The 12,043-nt window shown below is 37.8% G+C and overlaps 1 protein-coding gene across 1 annotated transcript in view; it reads left to right on the top strand.

The window, feature by feature from the left end:
• The window catches only part of LOC108551986 (uncharacterized), a 19,673-nt gene extending 12,083 nt beyond the window's left edge, over nucleotides 1–7,590 (top strand). Inside the window, exons 3-4 of the mRNA XM_017906348.1 lie at nucleotides 6,062–6,321; nucleotides 7,396–7,590. Coding sequence (XP_017761837.1) covers nucleotides 6,062–6,321; nucleotides 7,396–7,495 — 360 coding nt within the window. The 3' untranslated portion in view covers nucleotides 7,496–7,590. The remainder of the gene's footprint in view (nucleotides 1–6,061; nucleotides 6,322–7,395) is intronic.
• The last annotated feature ends 4,453 nt before the right edge of the window (nucleotides 7,591–12,043 follow it).

The following is a 12,043-nucleotide window of genomic DNA, read 5'->3' as shown; positions in this document are numbered from 1 at the left end:
CCAAAGGTTGATGTAGGATGTTACTTACTGACGTAATATCATCCATTTTCTTTTCTTTCTTTCACTTTTTCATTTTTTTCCGGGGAAGTTAAGCAGCTTATATATTTGCGCGTGTGTGCATTGTATACGTAGAGTATACGCAGCGAAGGTAAATAAGTTGCACATGGTTTGATTAAGGATGAATAAATGCACGGAATAGAAATTGTTTGATTTTTAGGCACGAATGATATATAAATATCAGAGAAATATAAGAGGGGGGGGGGGGGGAAGAATATATAGTGAGTAAGGGTTGAAAGATGCGCGGTAATTTAATGGGTGAATGTTTTTATTGGTCGTTTAAGTCGAGAAACGTTTTATGCTGCACTTCACTGAGTGGATAGTGTAAATATACAGTCTGGAAAAGATTAGAGAACCGAGTTTCTTGGGAATTTCGCATGATTCACAGGAAAAATTGTTGTTAAATAACAGGTAGAAATATTATTTCCGTATAAAAATATTTCTGTCTCCTCAGTCGTGTTAATCTCGCAGCAATTCTATTTAATACAAAATGTAAAATTTATTTTGTTTATTTTTTAAATTTACGTCAAATAAAATCTTGGTTATGTAATATTGCTATCAAAGTAATCATGTTTGCCATAAACGTTGATCGTGTAAATGAAAAAATTTAAACACAAAGTCAATACTCCCACTTGAAATAAATACACTGTGTTTTGTAAATACACTGAAAATACTAAAATCAAAATTAAACAAGGATTTCGAGTATATAATTTAGGCAATCAATTAATTTATTTCTATATTGACAAACGCTACACCTTTGTGAAATGAAACATCCTACTCTCTATTGGATCATCTTAATCTAAATTCAGTAATGGCACGAAACTTAGCAACTCCTAAATAATTTTATACTAATAAAAAAAAAAAAGAAAAAATAGAAAAAGGAGAAAAAGTCGATATCTTCCAGTAGAAATTGTGTCGTATTCTTTATCAGATTCCGTCGACGCTCTTTATAAATAGAATTTCCGGGGTAAGTTCGGTTAAAAAACGCGGCGAACGTGATCCGCGTGCGAACGCGTGAACTCGCAGCCGGGGCACGCGTGCGGGAAGAAAATCCTCCGGGTACGGTGAAACTCGGGGAAAGAAGGAGGCTGCGAGCATCGCTTATGAATTTCAAATGATTTCTACTTGAGATTTCAAAGGCAAATTACCCGCGAACGCAAAACTTTCGGTGGTTCGGGGGGTATTCCGAGTATTCGTCGGGATTAACATCTTCTATTGCTCGCGAGGAACTGGGTCGAGAGTGGGATTATCGATACGAGAAAAAAGAAAAGACACGAAGACGTAGAGGACCGCGAAGGTTTAATTTTTGGCAAATTTATAAATAAATGGAGCTGGAAAGCGTGGCAAAATGACCACGATCAGTGAAAATGTAAGATTATGATGACCCTTTGAACTTCCCTTTAAAGCGTGACTCTATAGCAATTTTATTATAGGTACACCTGTGTTCAGTCACATTCGACATTTTTAAATATATCATCGATGTAATTATTAAAAAAAATTATTTGTTTAAATTACTTCTTGTTAATCAAACATATTTTGAAATTTATTTAAAATATAACACCTGATAAAATTAAAGAATTATTGAAACAAAAATTGAGAAAGGGTTAATTAGTTCAAAATTGTTAGTAATAATTTGAGATACATTAAGAATGGAATTATAAAGAAGGGGATGATTGATTATTTAATAAATTCACCAGTAATTTTTTCCAAATACCTATTCACATAATTTCTTTTATATGTATATTTTCTATACAAAGAGAAAAAATATGAAGATGAATATTTAAATATTTTATAGAATTAATTAGTTCATGGTTCATATAAGTGGAAATAAAAATAATTCGGTATTATAGAAAACTATATTTATACTTACAGCAAATGACGAGATACCTCACATTTCAGGATTTATATATTATACATATGTACATGTTCTTCTTATCGAAAGAGTTAAACCCATCGAGTTATTTTAACAGGATTTAAAGCCACAGGCGTTTGAAATTGAAACTAAGAATACTTTTATACTTGTTTCGCAGAGGAGCATAATACCCGAAATTATATCTAAGGAGAAATTGAATTTCTCGTAAGGCTAAACGTGGAATAGAATCTCTTAGCTGTAGCCGTAGAAGGGGATTGAAAATCGAGTCATCGGTTAAGGAAATAGCATTGATTGGCTGATAAATCCTTGAAGAAAAAAATTTCTGGTGGTGTCTCCTTCGATTGTTAAGTCGAATCATTCGACACCAATCACTCGATACTAATAAAAACAACGATCAATATCACTTGTATAAAGAAAGCAAGAAGAATCTAACATAATATAGTACACGCACAAGGTCCGTTATTTTCTACCAGACCCCGAAAGGTGAAGGTTGAAACAAAGAGTACGAGAACAAGCATAATCTATGGAATGACCAGGTAGATGAAATTTTTATCTCGGAATTCTTTAATTTTTGTTTTCCTTGTAATACACGCCTCGTAATTCTTACTTTAGCTTCAAGATCTTTCTCTGTAACAAGATTTTATTGATCCTTCACCGAATTGTATCTCGGTGTTCCCTTAGAAGTCGTAAAATTTTTATTCCTGTTATTTTTGTGAATTCCTGAATCGCCGCAATTTAGCTCTTAAGATTGCGTAAATCTTGCGAAATCTTTCCAAATATTTGTCATTTCCTCCTTTGTCCTTTAAATATTGCGAATCTTAATTATCCGAATAAATGTCAGCAAATTCGTTAACGTAAAGAAGCTTACAAATTCTGTTTGGAAACACAAAATACTCGGCTTTTTGCACAATGCTCGCTATACTTGTAAATTTAAATATACATTTAGTATACATTTAATATATATTAAATATAATGTACCCAGAAGATAATACCTAAAATGATACACTGCAAATAAATAACCATATATAATAATATTTCAGTGTTAAAAGAATTTGAAATTAATTTTTCCAAAACCAGCTTCACATTTTAACCTCAAAAATCAATGATCCTAAACCAGTCACTCCGACTAGCTGAGTAGTTCCAATCCGGCTAGTTAGCTCCCAATGGAAACTAGTCTGAATCCTGCAACACTAGTCGATCTCACGGAAGCTCGTCTCACAGGAGACTAATTGACAGACCCAATAAAAAGAGCCAGCCAAGAACATGTTTCCGAGAAACATCAACTCGACGAGTTATTTCAGAGAACACATGCATACTTAAGAATTCATTCCACGAACCTATCGGTTCCCTCTATGTTCTTTCGTTCTCTCTTCCGAACTTCTCCCAAAATTTTCTCGAAAGCCGGGTGAAAACGAGGGAAGGTGGTCCATGAAGACGAGAGTTTCCCTGGAACTATTCAAAATTCGAGCGAACGGTGTTGATCTCGTAACTACGTACCAGGCGCGACAATTCGATTACGAGTCGATGGAACTGCTGGCGACTCGCCGGCCCGTACAGCTGCGAATTAACCGCGAATTTTCCTTTGCATAATTGTTCGCTGGAAAACTGGATGCGCCGTTTCGCTGTGTTGGCTTAGCAAATTGCCGCGATAGAAGCGAAATATTTCCTCGGTGTGCGGGTAGTGACGTCATTGAAATCTCGTGGGCGTTGTGGAAGCGGCCTGTAACTACACGATAAAGCGCACCGAGTCCTGTTTGGAATTTATTTTCGCTACCCACCTCTCGTCCCGCGTATCCTACGACGGCAATTTTTATGAACATCCTTCCCCGACAATAGACACTAAATTTAGTTGCTCTTTTTTTACACCTCTGCGACCATCTTCATCTTCTTCGTCGTCAACACAGGTTCAGAGATAATAATAGGACGATCATACGTGAGGTCGCAGATGGCGCTGTCTGCGGTTTGGCTCTCTACCATCTCGCGTGATCTATGGCGGATACTACGGTAGTTTCGCTATTTTTGAGCAATTAAAGCGATATTGATCGAGAAGGGAAATTTTTAATGATTTGATAACGAATTGTTTGAAGTTGAATATAGTCAAGTGTATAATAAATTTGTGTAACAGTGGTGTCGAACTCATAGAGAAACATAGGCCGAAGACGAAGGAATCTATCAGAGAAAGGAATGTTAGCAAACAAGAAAAAATTATTTAATTATATTTCAAAATTTTAATTTTATATTTATCTTTTCACTTCCTTTCCCATATTTTTTTTTTTTTTTTTAAATTCCATTTTATTTATCATTTTAGTAAAACGCTGATATTGCTTTGCAGAGGTATCGCAAAGATTAACCCCTTGTCCTACGATTTAAGTTCTGATGGCACGTATTATAATCAACAGCAACGTTGGTCACAGGTTAAACCAGTTTGTGCGAATGCAGCCTGACTCGTGTTGTCTACGTTGGGCCTTATCCACGTATCTCACACGTGATACTCGTGTTTGGTCTAAATTCCTTCCCACGAGTCTCACACGTTATTGTAGGCAAAAGGGTTAATATAATTCACGTTGATAAAGGGAGATGAAACAATGTGTATGATAGAATTAAAAAGTGAAATTGTACGAAACGAATGATACAAGTAGGTTCATATGAACGGTTGAATTTTATGTACCTACAGGGGGAAATTGCTAGTTTTGGTGTTCCATTAGATAACGTTGCGTGGCGACGAGCTAAATTTAAATCAGTTAGCTAGCTGAAAATGATGTAATTCGAGGAATTAATTAAAATCTTCAAGGTTTAGCCTTGAAACTCGATGTTGTCGAATATATAGCGATAGTGACATTGAGGGGAAATACGAGATACGAATTCCCATGTTTTCAACCATAAAAGTCCTTTCCTTTGAATCCCCTTGAAAATTGAGCATGAAAAAATATTCGAATGAACTATCTAATATTTAAACAAATTTTTCTTAAACCTTTTTGAGAATTATTACTTGAAATTTTTCTTTTCAAGGATCTTTAAAGAACGAACAGAATAATTGAAGAAGAAGAGAGTACTGTAAACTTTATTTTGAAAAAAATGGACTAATTATATCATAATGCATTTTCTTACTGCATAGTACATGGTCAGGATTTAAAGGTTAAAGTACAATAAAGCACTCAAAGCTCTTTTATCTGTTTCTTGTCTACAATCATGTTCCTGATCGTTTAAACGTCACATAAATATACTCAAGCTTAATCAATTTTCTATGCCCTTCCTATTCTTTATCCCTACATATCCTGATTTTTCCAAAAACGCTATCGAAAATCGATAGGAAAATATTCGATCGATTATCGGATTATATAACAATTTAATCGAAACTACGCATTTTCGAAAAATGGCCCTGCGTTTGATAGTCTCCGTCATTGTTTCACTTGACTCGCAATGTATCCCAAGAATTGTATTCTAATTAAGTCAGTTCACTTCTGTGCAACGTAGTAGAAACAATGTTTGCTTTCGCGTAACTTTCTAGATAAAGGAGAGTTCCTCACAAAGAGGAACCTTCGAAGTTGAACCTCACGTTTAACAAATTTGCAACTTGCTAACGATAACTGACACAACGTTAAATAAACTACCTTTTAAATAATGACACATCGAAGACGTATAACGACTGAATTATTTTCAAAACAGCACGTGACACGTGACAAATATCGAAGTTTTCAAAAACACTTTGCAAATCATAAATTTCCTACATCTTAAGAAAATCGATTCAAAATAAATTCACTATTTAAATAAAAAATTGCCTAAGTCTTACGAAGAGAACGGAATGATAGTGTAACATCCATGAAAACAAAAATGACATTTAAAATTAAAGGTATCGTAAAAAGGTGAGAACAATTATCGAGTCACAATAATAACATCGAACGCAAAATCTCTTTGTAATAAAAATATTCTGAATTTTATTGCCTACATTTCCCCCTGACTTAAATTTCATTTAATCTCTATTCATTTCTCAGCTGCCGTTTTGAAATAGCTACTTCTTCCACTGTTGGTTATTTAGCATACTCGTGTTACTCGCGAGATGACCTGATAAATAACGCAAAGTGTAAACGACGAGATTGATTATTGATCGTGGCTTTTTCAATGTTTTCGAAGGTCAATTCCTTATACGTGGTGGTTGGGTCGTTGCTGCTCGGTGCAGTGGTGTTGGTTGTAGGCCTGGTGCAACTTGCACCTGGGGCAGAAGCTGCACAAAACTCGACCGCCCTTATTGTCGTCGGATGCAGCTTGCTGGTCGTCGGTGTGTTCCTCGCGCCACTCAGAGCTTTGTGCATCAAGAAACAAAAGGCTGCTCAGAAGGATGCAACGCATCAAAGAAGTGTCACCAGCATAGACATGCTCCTGGCCCAACACAGGTAAGGACAGATGCAGTACATCGGTTCTTTCATCATTGAAAAGGCACGAACGACTTCTACGAGTCGACTCGTTCAGCTATTCTTACAATTTTCATCGCCTCTTTTCTAAACTAGCTGTTCTTCCCATTTACTAGATCAAAATCGACGTAACTTTAATTCCTTATTCAGTTTTCGAATGAACGTAACTAAACGATAGAATAAAAATGTTTAATTCTTTCGATGAGACTTCGTATAATTAAAATTCAGCTTTAAGGCTGCACAGCAGTGGTTCTCAACATGTGTTGCGTGTAGCACTGATGTTGCGTGAAATATATCAAATTTGTAAATTGTTTAGAATATACAGTATGTTATACTGAATAAATACTATCTACAGAGTGGTGCATTAGTGGTATGCGAAAGACAGGTTGGGAACTGTTGATGTAGAAGATAATTGTTCCAAAAAGATGAATGAAAATTACGTAAACAATTGCTGACAAACGAAAACGATGGACAATCAGAAATTGCTCGAGTATCGAAATTAACTCTTTGCACTAGAGAGGTGAGCTTCAGTCACCATTTCATAAAATTTGGAAGATCGATATTAATTAACACTAGATTTACGGAACCCGTGAATTTGACGGAAGAGTTGCTCCAATTATGCGATGGTAACAAATTTAGTTAACTTATATTAAGACTGTTAATATAATATATAATTGTTTTTAAGTTAAACTAATCGTTAAAAAAAAAGGCACATGGTTTCCTTTACCTGTCAATTTGACAGGTGTCCTTAGAAATAGGTATACAGATAGCGTCCGTAAACCTAGTGTTAATATATCAAATTTAATGTAATGTGACAGTGTGCGAGGTGTGTGACAGTATACGATTCTTTATTTACTGCTGAAAAAAGTATCGTCAGTTTTTTAATAGAGAATCTTTGAATTTCTACTCTTCTTTAGCCAAAAAATCGTCGAGTGCAAAGGGTTAATTTACGATATTCCGTAAAAATTCAGAAGTCGATTATAATTGAGAAAAGGATGTACGGATGTATTATCGAAAGATAATATTAATATCGCAAAATCTTTCTTTCCCAAACAGAGACTTCACAGTCCTGACGCCGGACGAACTGGAGGACCTCGTCGGTCGACCGACCTCCGCCCTCGAAAACAAAATTCGCAAACAGGGACACAATACCTAGGTATTGTCGGCCTCGAAGAAGGCCCATTCATCGTCACCACCGTGCTCGAACACGCCATCGTCATCGACGTCGCCAGGAACTAGTTCATCCATACTCTACACGCATCGTTACGACTCTCGTGAACACAGTCTGGTTTAACGGAAGAAAACGAAGAAATAGGAAAAAAGAAACTGGCGTACCGTCAGCTTGACTTTTTAGAAATCAATTTTCGACTATTGTGCACGCAGCAAGAGCTGTTTCTTTCTACGAAGGTTGCACGCCTGCCTTTAGCTTGGTGCAAGCGGTATCCCTAAGGCGATCGAGTGAATATGTCACGGGTACAAGAATCATCACGTTGCTCTTTCAGTTGACAAGCACTCGCGATAGGATCGCCTACAGACGTAGTACAGCCGAGTTCTTTCCAATTGATTGACCGTTGTTGCTTCGTGGACTCGGGGTCCGATTGTTCCGAATACGTGCGAGAGATCACGCAGCGGAGTCTCGACGTGGATCGAAGAAAATTCGACGACGCGATTAAGGAAGATACTCGACCGAGTCGATGTGTGAACATGAGAACCGCACTACGGGAGAACCGCAACGTCATGACGGTGACGATAAACGACCGAGCGAACGACCCTTTCTGATCGTGATCCTTCTTCCTTCGCAAATCAATTGGACGAATCAGAGTGCTTGCAACGAGTTTCATCGGTGAAAAGACTGGGTGCGTATGGGATTCAATTCGCATAAAATGAAGCAAACGGGACCTAATTATCGGCTGCCTTCCTTTGATCGTCGTTCAGAACTCCCTCGATTCACTGTAGAATCTTTCTTTCTCAAGCACGTGCGGACGTTTCCATTTGTTTCAGGGCAAAGGTACACCTGCTTCCTCGCGAACGTTTCCGTACACGAATGTTTCAACGAGGATAACCGTGTAACGTGTCTTAAGCACAGTCGATCCCGTGATCGTTCGTTGGCTCGCGAATCGTCGAGGATCGCGAAAGTGCAAGCGGATTAAGTTTCAACTGAGTCCGTGCACTGCTCGTCTCTATATAAGAGTAAGATCAGCATCTCGACTCGATTCTACGACCTGTACGCGCGATCCTCTAGACCCTAGAGCCTAGAGGATGATCCGCCTTTCGTTGCACTCGTTCGAGACTGTGCCAATGACGAATCTAGTCATTCCTCGAACGAAGAACGTTCGCAGTCGAGGTGTCCAGGCTGTTACTCTCGTATGAAACTTCGTCCGAAGTATCTTCGACGAGGTTAAAGATCGGATTAGGATCTACGTGGAAGGATCTATTTAATCGAATCGTCATCGGGAAGACCTAAAGGCTGCTTCACGGCTAACGATCACTGAAGGATTTCGATTATTCGGAACATCGTTTACCACAAGAGACCAAAAAAGCAATTTCGTTCGAAACTTCATTGTGTTCAAATCGCCAAGATACAAGTCTGACTTTCAAGTACGTTTAAACGTTATTTAAAAAATAAAGACGAAAAAAAATATATATATATCGATTGATCGATCGACGTGCCGCGGAGGGAGAGAATATCGTGTATCATAAAGTTTTTTGTATGAGAAGTTAGATTAATTATGGCACTTTATTAATTCATTGCAACTAGTCACTTCATTGGGAGAGGGAGAACATATGAGGGGAGAAAGAACGTGACGCGAGGTAAAGTGGGAAGTTAATTTTGAGCATCGATGACGCGAGATGCTTATAAGGTGCGATTTGGAAACGATCAAGCGAATCACGTAGCTTGGAGCGGCCTTGTTACAGTCAACAAACACCCTGCAGATACTCGCAGAATATTTTTAGTCGGGTCTTCATGCCCGTTCACTTGCCAGTAATACATTTAAGCGAATAACTCTCACACTATAAGTATCTATCACCGCATGATATACTTGCACATATCTTCGAGTAACTAAGTAGTAGCTGTAAATTGAATTTGGAAAAATACAGGGGGACGGGGGGTTACAAGGGGCAATCTTTTGCACGAAACAGTGTGACGAGAGTCGACGGCTCGCAGGAGTTGCTCCTTAACCGAGGGAGAGCCATATCCAACGTCTAATTAACCTTTTTCGAACGAGAAGGAACTTACGAACGAGTTAGAGATTACTTCATTCGGCCATTATTAGGTGATTACGATAATCCGCCTAGCGTTACCTTGCACGGTTTCTTTCACATCCATCTGCTCCTCTACAGCCACGCATACACCAGACAACCTGAGAACATATTGAGAAAACGACAGTTACTTTCAGATATCGAGTTCCTGCTAAATTGTCACGACAATGTCTTGTCAATACTGTCTGTGTTCGATGAGATACGTCTCGAAGGGCAAAAACGGGATAATTAAACGGAGAAAAAAAGAGAGGAAAGACGAGGGAAGCGAGAACGAAAGTCCGCGTTCTCGCGAACATTTGGATAGTTTAAAAATACGAAAAAGGAGAAAAAAAAAAGAAAATACAGAACATAGGGTGACCGAGTGGAAGTTTGCTCGGGACACTTCGTGGACGTTCTAATAAGCTAATGAATTTTACGAGCGACGATATATTTCATAAAATATTTTTATGACCGACGAATTCGATGAGAGAGTTTAAGGAACAAAGCGAGAAGAAAGGTTTGCGATATACATACATATATAGATATATACGTATACATGTGTCTTTTAAATTAGTCATTCATTTCACCGGCGTTTGTGTACAGATATATGATTGTACGTGATAATTCTGTACTGTACCTTAGATCGTGTCAGGATTTTCTGTGCTTCATCGGGACACCGATACGTTGGTTCACGCCACACCCGTTTCTATGATTTCCGGCATCGTTCAATGCGAATTTTCACCTCGCCGATCACCGACACGGGGTTCATACCTCACCAAAGGGTGTTTTCAACAATCTTCATCGCGCAACGATACGTCGTGTCACGATACCAAGGGATGACAGAGACGAATGTGACGCGGCTCATCCCCGTGATGTGTCCGTTGAACGAGATCGTGGAACAGGGTATGTAAGACTCCATTCCACGAAGTGATCGTGGAAATTTCTGGTTTTCATTGATCATTCGAACACGATCGAAATTCGACTCGTCGAACACGTATTCGCGACCGGAAGAACCAGGTCGCGAACACTGAAACATACCGGAAGACGAATATTAATAAATGATGTGCTTCATATTACGAAACATAAATCGATGTTTAGGCTTAGTCCATAGGCGTTAAGGCTGCTCGTTCGTGTGTTAAAGGGAAAAAGAAGATACTAAATGGGTGGAGTGAACGAGACTCTCGAAGGGGGATTAGATATTGTCGAATTTAGGAATAATTGCTCGAGAAAAACGATCGTATCGATCCCAGAAAGGCTGTTAGAATCATATTACATTTTCTATTTCATGAGTAATATAAATGATAATTCACGTGCCAGGGTTCGACACGCTCAGGCTATGGTGGATGATCCGGCTTGTTCTATTCGAATAAAATGAAAATATTATTCAAACAGGAGAAAATGCGTGGATTATCGTTCGATAGTTTAATCTTAGAATTCTTATAAATTTTAATATCGATCTAATATTAAAGTATCAATGATGACTTCGAAGAAATATTACTATGTTATTTTCGAAAACAATTGTATTAAAATACGACTATATTTATAAAATAATTCAATTGTTATATCCAACATACACGATCGTTCAAAATTTCATTGTAGAACGATGTAGTTACAACAAATTTTTTTACCTGCTATTAATCGATTACTCACGATCAGTCAAAATTTAATTAAAATAAAATAGATCACGATATTCGAAATTTTCCCATAAGAAAAAGTTAGCTCGCGGTTAAAATTTCGGTTTCGTTTATGAGATCCTAAGATGTAGAAATAACGAGATCAATTGACAACCTCCACGTTTCGAACGTAAAAATAATTCGCGTCAAACAATTTAGTTCGAATTTTTCGCGGAGGAAAAGGGTGAAACTTCGTCTTTATGCATAACACGTGGTCTCCTTTAAAAATAATTGTTTAATATTTGATCTGTCTCGTATTGATCGATAACCACCGTCGCCTGGGCGTACACTGTGAATCCGGGCACACGATCATCGCGAGTAATCTATCGTTCGAAATTTTTACCAATGTTTTCATTGATGGCTCGTATGGTGTCCTTTCCTAAAGCAGAGAGAGAAAGCAAAGGAGAAAGGAGAAAGACGACGAATTCGTGCTTACAAGCGTAAAACTTTAAGTAACATTACGTCATGTTTCATTGGGAGTAGGAGTGGATGCAGCTTAATTAATCACGTTTGTTTACGTAAAAATCACTAAACGAATTACGATCGGTTTCGTTTTCAATGATCGCTAATAATCGTAACGATAATGACGTAAGATTAACCGATAACACTACGTAACTAACGTAAGTTACTATAAGGAAACATAGAACGTGGATAGAGGACTTAGCGTTCATTTCGAGTAATTCTCGAGCAAACAATTCACGCCTGCAACAACTCTTTTCCTTCAGTTCACCACCGATCGACGTGGTTTCGTAAAGCAAATCCTTTTTGATCCTCGACTGATGATGCGAACC

This window comes from Eufriesea mexicana, unplaced genomic scaffold (genome assembly GCF_001483705.2).
Source record: "Eufriesea mexicana isolate 0111107269 unplaced genomic scaffold, ASM148370v2 scaffold4744748416, whole genome shotgun sequence".
Taxonomy (NCBI): Eukaryota; Metazoa; Arthropoda; class Insecta; order Hymenoptera; family Apidae; genus Eufriesea; species Eufriesea mexicana.
Note: the sequence above shows the minus strand (reverse complement) of the source record. Positions and strands in the feature narration are given on the sequence as shown.